The 14,981-nt window shown below is 36.1% G+C and overlaps 1 protein-coding gene across 2 annotated transcripts in view; it reads left to right on the plus strand.

Annotated features, from left to right (window-relative positions):
- The window catches only part of TRIM66 (tripartite motif containing 66), a 64,225-nt gene that overhangs the window by 5,538 nt on the left and 43,706 nt on the right, over nucleotides 1–14,981 (plus strand). The window contains exons 2-3 of one of the 2 annotated variants that reach the window (XM_083349590.1): nucleotides 5,571–5,884; nucleotides 12,357–12,466. In XM_083349590.1, coding sequence (XP_083205716.1) covers nucleotides 12,458–12,466 — 9 coding nt within the window. In that variant the 5' untranslated portion in view covers nucleotides 5,571–5,884; nucleotides 12,357–12,457. The remainder of the gene's footprint in view (nucleotides 1–5,570; nucleotides 5,885–12,356; nucleotides 12,467–14,981) is intronic. The other variant, XM_083349591.1, reaches the window with a different exon arrangement.

Below are 14,981 nucleotides of genomic sequence, written 5' to 3' on the forward strand. Positions count from 1 at the left end.
CAGGGAGGGAGGAGAATAGAAAGGGACTTTGAATATCACTGGTTGCTGCTGTCTCACTTAGTTAAAATTCTCTTGTGCCGCTGTAAAGGAGTTATTCTTATATTAGTGCGTGTTGTTGAAATTCGGTTGTAAATGCATGCATTGGTTGGAAAATGATTTTTTAATAATTATTTATTACCGTTGTATTTGCAAATGGTTACTAACCAAGGAAATCGCAAGGAGTTGGGTATATAGTCTTGTTTTTTGGTTGTATTTTTCTAAGCCCCCTAGAGCTGTTAAAAGCTAGGTAACGTCAATTTTCTAAATAAGGTGGATTGCCTCATATAGCTCTTTGATTCTTCCCAGAAGGATTCAAATGTTCTGAGGCATTCCTAGCGGTGTGTGTGTGTGTTGTGAAACCTTTTTATCCAGGTTGTCTTGGAATGAGAGGTTTGTAATGGTAGAATGAAAATGTGAGGAGGAAGTTTCCTGAAGTGATGAAGCTTTAAAAATTTGCTTTAAACAGACATTCAAAAACTAGATTTGTTCATGCATTCTTAAAGAAAATTACCAAAAAAGCCCCCAGTTAAGTGCAAATTATAAATATCAAAAAGGCACAAAGGAACACTAACAATCACCCAGATGAATATTAATTTTTAAAGTAGACAAAAAGACCACTGCTATTGGTTCCAGCAGTAAATTCCTTTCAGTCCATGAATTTATTTATTTTATTTATTTATTTTAATTTCATTTATATCCCGCCCTTCTCTGAAGACTCAGGGCGGCTTACAAGCTTTGTTTTATTGTTGTCCAAGCTTGCTATCTTTGAATCAGGAATGATTTTGTATACTAGTACTGGAAGTGGGAATGTCTGACTAGCCAAATTTTAGCGGTTAGATCTCACTAAAACAGGAAGTGGTAAAATTGATGCAGCATTTTTATTGCAGATTTTTGAAAAAGCAAATTATAATTATGTATGCTATTTTGACCAACTTCATATTATTGGTGCTAGATTATAGGGATTGCAAGTGAAATTGCTTTGTTGAAATCTCTCCAAAGGCAAGTGATGCAACTTGTTACACATTCTCCTGTCTGAAAATGAATGTCCCCTAGTTTTAATTAAACATTCACCCTGAGGTGTAGATGAAAGCATCGCTTTATTAATCACGCCAAGAAGGATGGGCAGGAAAATAAAATGTTGCAAGCAGTTTGCATAAGGGTAAAAGTTTGCTGGGCAGGATGAGGCCCACTTTGTCCTTCTTTTGCTCCCCACTCAGAAGGCAAATTGAACAACTGAGTTGGCCAGGTAAATAAAAAGACAATACAATACCTATTTTGTCTTTAAAACTGTGCTGCTAGGTCCCATTAATTGGGCCTCTGAGAACATGTGAATAATACCAAGAGTTCTAAGCATTTAGGTAAAGCTCTTGGAGATTTATTATCTTAACATTTGCTTAGAAGAAGTAAGATTAGCCAGAAGGTGAAATAGTTAGGCATTGGAGAGGTTGAATCAGTCAGACTGAAGTAAGTTAAACTCCAGTATCTCCGTATCATGTATGAATAGGTAGTGTTGAGTTTCTCAGTAAAAATTCAAACCCAGGTAATACATATAATTTGATTGGACCGTTCACATTGGCTTATGTTTTGGAAGGATACTTTTCAGGACAATCTGGGTCCATTCGTTTTGTTTTCTGTGAGAGACTTGAGGCATTGTGCTAAGCCTAAAAAGGCTTAATGATGATCTGCTGAATTATTGCACATTTGACTGGATTTACATGACATACTAAGCCACGGATGCAGAAAATGCAACTTGGGGACCATATATTTTTTATGTCTCTCTTTGCTCTTGAGCAAAGGACCATAATAATCACACACACACCCTCCCCTTTTGATTCATGGGAATGGATTAAGAGGCTATATGATTAAGTATTCTATGGGCTTAAAAACATCTGGATCTCCTTCCCAAGGGTCACAACCACACCCAGATGGTCTCAACATGCTGTGCAAAATCAGATACAATCCTCAGCTGGTGGAAGTTAAATACTGTATTCCTGTGTGACTGTAATGTGACTTATTTGTGCCTGGCATAGATCAGTGTGTGACCCTGGTCATACTTCATAAAAGTTAAAATAATAGATTGCCCAGATAAATGTCTTGATTCTAGAATACAGCTTTTTCCTCACTGTTTCCTAGAATGAGGCCATTGCAGTCAGTCTATCATAACTGAAAAATATATTATGTACTACGGTATTTTAAAAAAGACAGAAAAATGCTGAGAGCTAACAACTTCATCTGAAATAGTTCATCTTCAGTTTAATCTGCTATAGCATAGGTCACAAAACAATTTGCGCAGATAGAGTATATTGTCATTTTTTTTCTTTCCATTCACTTGTGTCCAATTCTCACAAACTGCCTGGACAAGTCTCTGCAGTTTTTTGGCAAGGTTTTTCAAAAGTGATTTGCCATTGCTTGCTTCCTAGGATGAGAGAAACTGACTAGCTCAAGGTCAGCTGCTGGCTATATGCCTAAGGCAGGACTAGAACTTAGTCTCCTAGCTTGCTGCTCTAAATCACTACGCCGAACTTCCTCTCGTATTCTCAAATATTTAAGCATTAATATATGATTAGTTTACCCTGCCTTAGAAAAAGCGTAAAATAGTATCACCATTTTGTGACAGTAAAGCACGTAAGCAAACATAATATAAATGAATAGAAACTGGATATTATTTTTAAGCTTTGCTGCACAATAATAAAATTGGGAAAGGTGATAGTGGAAAATATAGAAGCTCTGAAAAAATTTGGATTTAATATTTTGTGGCATTATGTATTGCGTAATTTTACTCTTTTACAGAAGATCTGTTGAAGTCTGCAAGTCTTGCTAGGCGTAGTTTCTCAGATGTAAAAGGCATGATCTGCTGCCCCATGCTCGGGGACAGTAATAGGGAAAGTGAGCTATTGCCTTTATATACCGCTTTAGGCTTTCCATTGGCAAGGCATTTGATTGGCCACTGTGGAAAACAGGAGACCAGTTCTGTTAAGGGTTGTAACAGGCTGTTTCTTAGATTCTTCATCCAGAAGATAATCAAGAACCCAGGGGAATCCTACCAATCATAATTCCTTTCAAATGAGCTGTTTCCTTGGTGTTGTGTTTCTCACATTAAAGCTGCCATGAAGGTACTGTGTAAATTAACAATCTGGTTCCATCATTTATATCATTTTGGAGCTGTTAGTACTGGTATTAGTGTAGGGTTGATTGCCCCATAATATGAATTTGTTGAAATACTATTCAGTTCTATGTTTTATGACTATAAATAAGAATAGTGGTGTACATCTGAAGTTGGATGTGTCAGTAAAACATCTTCTCTGACTCTGACGGCATATGTACAAGCTAAGATTGTCCAACCTGGGTGCATGTTTACATTGCATTGTAAGCACCCCAGAGTTGCCTTGAATTGTGAGATAGTAGCATATAAATTAGATAGATAGATAGACAGATAGACAGACAGACAGACAGACAGATAGATAGAATATTTACTTAGAAATAATGCTCTTTAACATCAGTGCAGCTTACTCTCTGAAACAATAGTGGAGAGGATAATTATACCTGTAAATCATTTTATAATACAATCCCATATGATTTCACTGGGGAATAAATCCCAGTGAATCAGTCTTGTATTCATATTTGGGAATATAAAGCAACATTTAAGCAATTACATTTCCTTCAATTTTAAAAATTCTCTTTTAGAGACTATTTATGCATTTATTTATTTTGTATGGCAGGTGACTCTTGTATGGCAAGTATCTCTGGGTAGTGAACAATCATAAAATAAATTAAAAACAAATTGCCATCATCATACAAAATTTAAAATCTATGCAGCAGCTGAGGAGAATATTACAAACCGTGGTTGTTAAAACAAGCAGGAGGTTGGGCTCTTCACACACTTGGGGCCCAGGTCCAGGCACTTAACCAAGTATTTAGGGCCTTACAAAAGGCCAGCAGGGGTGGGGCCATCCTGATCTCCAGAGACAGAAAAGGCACATCTCTTCTGTCATGGCAGCTGGTGTTCCCCTGCCGATGGAAGCTTGAGCATGACAAGGTAGAAAGAACTGGAAAAAGATAGTCTCTCGGGTAACCTGGTCTCAAGCCATGACGGGTTTTAAAGGTGGCAACCAGCACCTTGAATTGTACCCAGAAGCACACTGGCAGCCAGCGCATGAAGTAGTGGTGTTATATGGGTTGAGTACCCAACATCGTTTATTACCTGTACAGCTGCATTCTGCACCATTTGAAGTTCTGAATGCTCTTCAAGGGCAGCTCCATGTAGAGTGCATTGCAGTAATCCAGATAGTATTGCAAGCCCACCCTTCCCTGCTAGACAACAGTGTGAGAGGTAATGAATTCATTGTATCATAGGCATCATCATGCAAACAATGTGAATTACATAAATTGCATCATGCACCTATTTCCTTCTTACAAATACCCACAGATGAGATAAAGTAAGGGAATGTTTATTTTTTAAAACTTTATTTTTCAAGGCAAATTTGGTTTTGGGGTTTTATACTGTTACATGTTATTCTATTTGTCAATTAGAAAAATGATGTATTGTTTTTATAATGTTAGATGCATCATCAAAGTAGTCCTGACCTCTAATGACTATATGGACCAATGCCTGACTCATTTTTCATAGTTAAAATAAATCACTATGAAGTTTATGGTAAATTATAGGTTTGGTATGGAAACATTTTAGCCTTTTCTAGTTATTTTTGTCATTCCCTTGTTTATCCAAATATGGCACAGGTTGACATTAAAGATTATTTTCATTAACTGATTTACTTCTGCATTCTGCAGATGTGGAAACTCCAAAATAAGCATTATACAACTTAATAGTCTAAGGATTTTTGTTAGTTCATTCTGAATTAACTGTGACATTGTGATTATTTTTATAGCATTGTCATGCCATAAATAGATAGCTATGGATTCAAGCCAACAAGTTAGTACTTGATAAATGTTGAAAAAAATTGGTATTTTTTATGAGTCCATATTCATAGCCCTATGAAAAGCATTAAGTAACATTAATTGTTAATAGAGAAATCAAAATATTTTAAGGACTAAAGGCAGATTTTTGTAAGAAGCAAGATGTGCTAATTTGGACCATGTAACAATACAAAAACCGAATTTGCTCTATTGCTTTTTAAATATTGTGGTTTGAGTTGTCTAATTTCATCTTGGATTGCTATTTAGATTCGCTGATTGCATCATTCTTCATACGTACAAACAGTAAATCTCTAGGGCAAAGCTGAATACTCTTCCTCTACCAACAGAGGTATAATAATGGTATATTTAAAAGAAATCTCTCCAAGATACAGGTGCTGGAAAGAGATGCGGTATTGGGTATAAAATCCAGCCACTTTGATGAATGAAATACCTGACTAAACGGGTATTTGTAATTTGGGTTGTCGCATTATACTCTCCCTTTGTGAGCATTTATTGTAAAATATGTTGAGAGATTTTCTTTCGGGGGGGGGAAATCTACTTGAAAAAGAGAGCTTGCGGTACTTCTTATCTGACTGTGGAATTGTATTTTTTTCCAGCAAACTGGAAAAATAATTCAGAGGAGGCCTAAATGTAAGATAAGAAAAACAAAACCTGTTTAGCGATCCGTGCACCCTTCTACGTCGCTTAGTTTTTGAAGTGGGCATTAACAGAGAGAAAAAGAAAGAAAAGAGTGAACCCTCAGAGGCTGCATAGGAAGGTCTAACTAACCCTTTCCTCTCAGCGGCAAGAGAGTTACTGCTGAACAGTAAAAGCTGTTTCCAAGGATTACGCCGTGCGTGCTTGTCTGCTTAGTAACAACCCATTTCCTCAGTCAAGAGACTCCTAAGTGGCTGCTTTAGAAAGAGAACAGGTAAGCAAACACGAGAAGTATTTTTTTTTTCCTGAAGAAATAAAATTGTGCAGAGCTTGGGATAAGCACTTAACGTTTCTGAGCAGAAGAGCTCTCTGGTCAGTTACGTTTTATTGCCTGGTTATTTTTCCAACATGCTTCATGGTATGCTGATCAACTTTGAGTAGCCAATTCCAAAAGGAAAGGTATTGATGATTAAATATTATGTAGATTTCAAAGGTAAAGGCCACCAGGCACGTGGAGGGTGAGGAGATTGGTGCATCTCTTCGGTGCTCAGGTTTAAAATTACCAAGTAATGCAAGTCGCCGATGCTCTGACTTTGAATAACTGAAGGGCAGTTGTTCTCTCTGTGGGATAAAGACAGCAATGTACAAATCAAAATCTAGATGAGATAATATTTAGGTAGTTGATCAAGAGGCAAAAGTTGGGAGAGTGTGCATGTACTTGTGTGTAGGTATGTGTGTGAAAGCTGCTTAATGCAGTAACTGCATATATCTTGGCTTTGCTGTGTTACGTCTGCTATATTAGCAGTTATATTTGGATTGCTGCTGCTGCTGTAGCCATTGCTTCTTCTCTTAACTAAAAGGCCTGAAGGTCATAATCACCTTGTCCCTTGTCCAGAAGGTTTGTTGATTTGGACCAATAGGCTAATTCAAATGTTTACTTGTTTAAACTATCTTTGTACCGAACCTGTCACATATGTTTTTGGATGAGGGCTTTTTCCCCTGTATCACATTCATTCAAGCTTTCAAAGACCTACCCATTGGTGAAATACACCCTAACCTAATTTTAACACATAGCAATTCCAGGGACACCATTTCAAATACAGTCGTTAGGCAGAGATGAGTGTAAATTAGAGCATATTTCCACAGACTGCTTTTTAATTTGTCCTATTAAAATACACGTCCCCACAAGGGCATTATGCATTTCTATTCTGCATCACAACTCCAGCTGTCGGCAGCAATGAATCATACTATAGAGCTGCCAGCTGTCAAGAAAAATCATCTTGCTTAAATTATTTTAGTTTAAAAAGGAAGCTTAAATAGTTTACAAAAGAAAGTGGTTTTAAAAAGGAAGCAAACATTGGAACAACTGATAGAAATTGTGCAAAATAACAAAATATCTGCTAGGTCTTTTCTCCAATAAAGTCTAGCAAATTTTCCTAGTTATTGTCATTTTCAGATACTGTGCCTGCTTGAATGTATAATAATAGTTTAGTTACACATTGTACATTGACTTTATAGTTTTATAACATCTATTTTATTTAATGAAAGAAGTTACCAGAAATAAGTTGTTTTGAGTCGAGTAGTAGAGGGGGAAGGAAGTACTGAATTTGCTAGGATTTTTCCTCTCCATCTTAGCATTATCCCCCTAATGGAAGTGCATCAGCAAAAAGAAGTAAAGATATGACATCAAAAGAGATGCACAAAATTTTCATATGCTAACTTAAGTACAGTATGCACATTTAGAAAGTACTATAATTTAGAAACTTATTGCTTTCCTAGCCTGCTTTTCCTCTTAAGAGTGTTAGCCAGCATACACAGCGTCCCCCAATGTCCTCATAACAACAAGCTTGTCAGTTGGGTAGGTCTTTGAGAACGCGACTGATCCAAAGTCACTAAGTGAGCTCCATGAATAGTCATGGTATGTATGTATGTATGTATGTATGTATGTATGTATGTATGTATTTATTTATTTATTATCATAAACATTTCTTTAAAAAGAGCACAGATGCATTAATAATACACAGCATGATCATGCTTGCATTAACCTAATGAATGTTTTGCTTTATACAGTTGATAAGTTATTTTGTATGAGAACGAAGCAGCTTGACATAAATCCTCCTTTGAACTAGCATGGCTAGGGCAAACTATTACAGAGATGTGTTAAAAAGGTGCAGTGTAACAAAACGTGTTGCATTGTCTCAGTCTTCCCAGATTCACACGGGGAAGAATGCTCAGCCTGGGAATTTTTTGTTCAAAAATACAGAAGGGAGAACTTTATGCCACTCTGTGGTTGAGTGGGGACTTGTATTTGGATTTTCCCAGTCTAAGTCCGACACAACCAGTATGCTCAATTAAGGTGTTGGACATGGAATAATGGAAAAGGTACCGATTAAGTGAACTATAAGTGTGTGCTGTGTGCTGCCCAAGTGCTAAAAACTGATGGGCAACTGAACAACCGCTGCTTTCCTCCTTGTAGTTCTTCAACCCAGGCTGGTCTGCTCTATTACTTATAGGATACTTTCAGCTAATGGACTGATTTCTCTTTAATGTAGTACGCTGAGCTTGTTGATCAGAAGGTCGGCAGTTTGGCGGGTCGAATCCCGAGTGCCGCGTAACAGAGTGAGCGCCTGTTACTCGTCCCAGCTTCTGCCCACCTAGCAGTTCGAAAGCACGTAAAAATGCAAGTAGAAAAATAGGGACCACTACCGTGGGAAGGTAACAGCGTTCCGTGCGCCTTTGGCATCTAGTCATGCCGGCCACATGACCACGGAGACGTCCTCGGACAAACGCTGGCTCTTCGGCTTTGAAACGGAGATGAGCACCGGCCCCTAGAGTCGGAAACGACTAGCACGCATGTGCGGGGGAACCTTTACCTTTACCTTTAATATAATTCCCCTTTGTAAAATAGGAGTCATAGTAGTTGTATCCCCAATCTTCTACCTTTGCTTGGCAAATAGGTAGCTATATAAATAAATTAGCCAAATCACTGGGTTTTTTCCATCGGAGCTTTATTCTCCTGGCTATTTCCTATCATAGTGAACAAATTCTGGATGTCCACCCAATAATAAAACTGGAGTGTAACAAGCAGAACTGTGTATCTTGATCTGATAAGTGGGCTCTGCTATATAGTTCCTGCATGTCTGAAAGACACCACACTGGAAAAGACCAGTGTATAACCTGACTGGAGAAATGTGTGAGGTAGCCCTGGTTGGGGATAGAGAAGAGTGGGTGGGTTTTATCTAGCAGATTATTACTTATTTCTATTTCCATCCTGAAATTTGATTTAGAACAATAATTGAAGATGTCCATCAGTTTACTCTTAAGAAATTTCTCCCAGGCTTCTAGATTGGCACTAAAAAATTTAAATACAAAAAGATTGATTTAATTGTTGATTTTTATTTTAAATAAATTTCTAAATCATCACTGAATGCTATAAGAATAATACAAATCAAAAGCAATGAAAAAGCCAATAGGCTTGTACATAAAACCTATAGTAATCAGTACAACAATTAATACAATACTGATTAAGTCAGAAAATAATTTCACTTTGCTATTTTAATTGCCATCTTTGTATACTTCACAGAATCTTCCATAAGATATTCCTGCTACAATTTCACAACTTGGTGAAATTTGTGGTTAATCACACGAAACAGTTATGAAATTAAAAAAATAAGGCTCCAAGGCCATCAGAAAAATTTGTTTTAAATGCTCAATGACTAGAAAGAATCATATAAATTGAATAAATAGATAATATGAAAAAATGATATCATACATATTATGTGAGTAGGTCAGTAACACAACATAATGGTAAAGGTAAAGGTTCCCCTGCACATGCGTGCTAGTCGTTTCCAACTCTAGGGGCCGGTGCTCATCTCCGTTTCAAAGCCAAAGAGCCAGCGCTTGTCCAAGGACGTCTCCATGGTCATGTGGCCAGCATGACTAGACGCCAAAGGCGCACAGAACGCTGTTACCTTCCCACCATAGTGGTCCCTATTTTTCTGCTTGCATTTTTACGTTCTTTCGAACTGCTAGGTTGGCAGAAGCTGGGACGAGTAACAGGTGCTTACTCTGCTACGCGGCACTTGGGATTTGACCCACCAAATTGCCGACCTTGTGATCGACAAGCTCAGTGTCACTGAGCCACCACGTCCCTCAACACAACATAACTGGCCTCAAATTTCCTTTGTTTTCTTATTTAGATTTGTTAGGTGATGAGGACATCTTTAAAGTAATGCTACTATGAAAAACATCATAATATTGAAAATACATTTTGAAAAAAATAGGATGCCACTATCTTAGGAAATTTATTAATTTTAAATGTTAGTACCTTGATGAAATTTGGGTTATACATGTCAGTTAACTGTTTTGTCTTTATTTACTTCCATATTTTTTGATAGAAATGAGATGCTATATAAGAGCAAAATTTACATATCTCTTATCATTTCTTTAATATACCTGATTAGGAAATATTAGGTTTGCCTCTGTGCTAATTCATACAGTACATTTCAGGTGAACTAAAGCTTTCTTTCCTACATTCATCACTTACCTATTTTTCTTGTTGTTGTGAAAGAAATATTCCCATGTGAGTTTCCCTGAACTTTCTCTAGAAGAGCATGGAACAAATAAGATAGTAGCAATGCATACTTGAAAGAAAGACATTTAAAAACAAGTTTATGTCATATGTAATTCTGCTATTATTGTGCAGGTGTCATTTTCTTTAATAGCAAGAAATGCAATAACTTAGAAGAATATGCATAAAAGACCCCCACCCCATGAATAAAAGTCATTTTAATTGACACATTGACACAAATATAATTTATCATAAGAATAGTAGATGTGTTACTAACTGAATGCTCTACAGATCATTTAATAAGATAAATAATATTAATATCTGAAACTATACTTACTCATAAGTATACTTAAAAAAATTGATTATGTGCCATCAAGTTAGTGTCAAGTCTTAGAGATAGCATAGATTCCTTCATGACTATCACATACCTTATATTTTTAAAAATTAATAATTTTGACCTCTCTCTCTCTCTCAAGTTCTATCTTCTCTCTCTCTCTCTCTCTCTCTCTCAATTTCTGTCTTATTTCTTCTATCTATCTATCTATCTATCTATCTATCTATCTATCTATCTATCTATCTATCTATCTATCTACCTACCTACCTACCTACCTACCTACCTACTTACCTATCTATCATAATGTAATGTTTAAATAGGCCTGAAGTTTTTTTTCTATTTGAAATTCAGGGGACATTAAAATAGTTTGTATTTTCATATTATAAATGAATGATTTTCAGAATATAAGAATAACATACAAGAGATAGACCGACTTTTACAATATTCTATTTCCAAATGAAACAGAAAAATCTTTTGGAGATATCATTAACCAACCTATTCAGCCTCAGCATTTGATATAGAAGAGTGATATCTTCATATTCAATATAGTATTAACAGGAAAAAATAAGCTGAGATTTTGAAATAATAAGAATAACAATTCATTTGCACATCTATTCTGCTTTAACATTGCACAGTGGAAGTAAAAGCTGATCATCTGAAACATATTGGAAGTATTTTACATACATCTATAGTTTAAACATTTTAGTACAACCATAAAGGGCACACAAAATAACTGGTTTGTCTCATTACTTTGGCAGCTTGGAAAGGATAAACACTAGCCCCATTTCCTCAGAATACTCTCTTGTTTGCTGTTAATGTAGTAGCATTTTTGCATAATAAGTATTTCAATGCAATAAGGAAATAAGCAGTGTTGGGATCCAGCTGGTTCGCACCAGTTTGGCAGAACCCAGAATGGACTTCTGGAAGCGGCATCCACACAGAGAACCAGTTGTTCACATATCTGGATCCCACCACTGGAAATAGACAATTCTAGCTGTTTCTGGATAGTCAGCAGACTCTTGGAGAAGCCGTTACTACATCTGTTTTTGCACAACTGAAATCTGATTTGCCGAAAAACGCCATAGATTTTAAAGGATGCAAGTAGCCAAATTATTGATTATTAATTAATTATTAAAGGATTAAGATTATTATGACATATGTAACACGTAACATATGTAACATCTTTCTTATTTTTTGCTTTATGATTATGATTTTGAAAATTGTCAATGTGAAATGAGCATTTTCTTAAAGAAACTAGGCAATTTTTTAGAAAAACACAGCCAGTTCTTATGTGGGAAATTGCCTTATACAAAGCCAAAATATTAGTTCATATAGTATAATAATGTACATTAATTGTCAGTAGCCTTCCAAAATTTGTGTACATCTTAATTGTGCTAAGAGATATCAGGAACCATACAAATTATATCCCCAACCATCCTATTTAATCTTCTGTTGGGTCATGTCACAAAATGTTCATCCCTAATGTCAGTCCATAATATTGGTCAATATTTTTTGGTTTTGCGTGGTGTGTGATTGTAATCATTCTGGCTTAGTGTCATGTACAAACTAGGCTACCATGATTTGTTCAACAAATCAGGGTTTAAAAATCTTGGCTTAGTTTTATTAATCAGTGCAGTTACTATTGAGTAATGTATTCAGCAGGCAATCAGGGCCTATACTAGCCAGGTATATATACCATTATTCTGTGTACTTAATTCCTTGTATATACTAAATTCTTAGGTATATACATGATCATTTAAGATTTCAAGACAAATATGCAAAATGTGTCCAAATGTGATTTTCTGAATGCTGCTGATGTTTTTTTTCCTTCTCTTTATGTAGGTAGCATCAGTTTTGTACATAACTTCTATATAACTGTACCAAGGAATGTAGTATCACAGAAGATTTCTTTTATAGGAATTGTTGTCACAATAAAGCCAGACATGGCAAGGGTAAGTATATTTAGTTATAGTTGTTGTTTTGTTGTTTTTGTTGTTGTTGTTTCGTTGCAATGTTGAAGTGAAAAGGAGATACTCTGGGCATAAATTGCTGTTGATCAGTAGTTGTAATTTAAAAGAAGCAGTTGTGCTTAAAAAGAAATGGTTTGTCCTGTTCAACGTTGAATTCCTTAATAAAATACATTTTGTGTGTCTGCACGCACACAGTGTTATGCAGGATGGGATTTCATTATTCTCAGAGCTAGATAATTTAAAAGTTTTCAGGTTTTTATGCTGCATCCAGTACTACAGTGTGTGTTTACTTCCATTAACTGAATTGTCACACTTGTGTAGGGATATAGAGTCAGAACAAATTATATTTGATGTCTATATATGACACAAATTGTCAAGCCCCTTTCCCACATGAAAAGTAGTCCTTTTGGTGATTCTCACTTATCTCTGATTTATGAACAAGTCAAAGGAAGAAATAGGATCAGCCATCCTCAGGAATCCTAAAAGTCTATGGGGGAAAACCTTTGGAAAATAATATGTCCAGCTTATTAATGACTTGAAAAAGCATGATGTATAAAAGTATTGAATAGCAAGGAATGTCTCTTGTAGACTAGCCTTGCTTTTTTCAAAATGATAATTCTTACTCTCCATTGTCTCAATTTTGATAAAACTTACAGTACAAACCTCAGAGCTGGCAAAGCACAAACAGGATCTCAGAGCCCCAAGAGAGATGTTACTTCAGCAACAGTCTGGCTCAAGCTGAGAGTGTAGAGAAAAGCTTTCCTGAGCTTTCAGTCAGTCTAATTCAAGCAAATTCCCATGGGGACTTCCTCTTCTAAGTAATCACACAAAGGAAGCCTAGGTAACAGGGAACTGGATGCTTTGTTGAAGACACCCAAAAGGGCAGTTCTGGAGGATTTAGATATCCATGCTGAGGCCATAATGGATAACAGCAGCTCAGGGTTTCAAGGCAGCTGTTAGCTCAAGAGTTATAACTGGTCACATGCTAAATTTGGTTTTCTTTATTAGGCAGTACTTTATTAGGTAGTATTAGTATGATCTGGAGGTGAAGAATTATATATGTGTTCTTTGTCATAGCCGTACTACTGTTTGCTGAAATTTAGACGTATAGTTAACCATATTTGTGCAGGAGTGTGGGATCAACAAACTCCAAAGGATGCAATGAGACTTTCGGCAATTTTCCAGCTAGTATGGGGGTACTTCTGTTGAAGAATTATTACTCATTTGCTAAAATGAATTGAGGGAAATCTGAAAAAAAGGAACATGGACTTTAGAAAAAGATAATTTGAAGACATTCCAGTTATGATCTGCCAACTTGAAAATTGTGTTTCCAAGAATAGTTTGTGGGTTTCCTCCCCACACATATCACTCAAGGATTTATTACTCTAACAGCATAGATAGGGAGAACAAGATCATGAGAATCTGCTAGTTTTCATTTGCTTTCATTTTTAAAAAATTGCAACAGGTGATTTACTATTATATTTGATTGGATACATTTATATTTTGCATTGTGGCTATGCTTGAATTCTGATAAACACTTAGAAAAATAGTACAAGTGTTTCAGATTGAAATGATATGATATGGTTGCTTCCCATATATTTTGAGATGGAAAGAAACATATAGGATATGATGAAATAGCTTAAATATGTCTCACACATATAAAGATTTCCTGGTTTATTGTAAACTTCTTTTACCAAGGCATCATTCAGTTGTGGGAGTCAACTCTCAGACTCCTTATCCATTCACTGAATATGTGAATTAAACAAGATTAGAGATCAAGAACCACAGGTCACGGGTCTCATCTCTCTTGTCAAATGTACTGTGTGTGGTCCAGAGCACGAAAGGTTGCCATTAAAACAAAGGAAGGAAAATGGATATTATTGAACTACAGCTCCCAGCAGCCCTAGTTAGTAGGACTGATGACGAAGGATGCCATAATAAGAGAGCCAGAAATCCCATACTTCTTTTAAATAGTTTGGAAATGTGATATGTCAAAGAATCTGTATTATTTACTTCTGCCACTAAACAATGTGCTCACACTTTACATTCTCTATTGGAAACATGTCACTGGGTATCTCTACGATTTCTCAATTTAGTTGGGTAGTTTCTGAGAAAGGACTTTCTTTGGTCTGATGTTCAGAGAGGTTTGCAACCCACATATTAGCAGAATGAATTGTCTGCACAATTTAAAACCTTCTTTGTGTCAATTCACCATCCTCTGACTTTTTCTCTCTCTAACAAAGTGTTTAAGAGATGGAAATCTCTTCGTCCATTACTACTGTTTTCTCTCTAACGAGTTATATTATCTCATAGTCAACTATCACTATGGTGATATAAATCTTGCTTTAATTATTCATTTCAGAGGCCGCATAATACTGTAAGATGCTAGTAACAAGGTGACCTGCGCCATCATAGTTATATGTGCTTCAAACTATGGCTGACCTACTAAACAGCAAATGCCACCTTTAAAAAGAATAATTTCCAAATTTGCATTGTA

Source organism: Vipera ursinii (genome assembly GCF_947247035.1).
Source record: "Vipera ursinii genome assembly, chromosome: 1".
Classification (NCBI taxonomy): Eukaryota; Metazoa; Chordata; class Lepidosauria; order Squamata; family Viperidae; genus Vipera; species Vipera ursinii.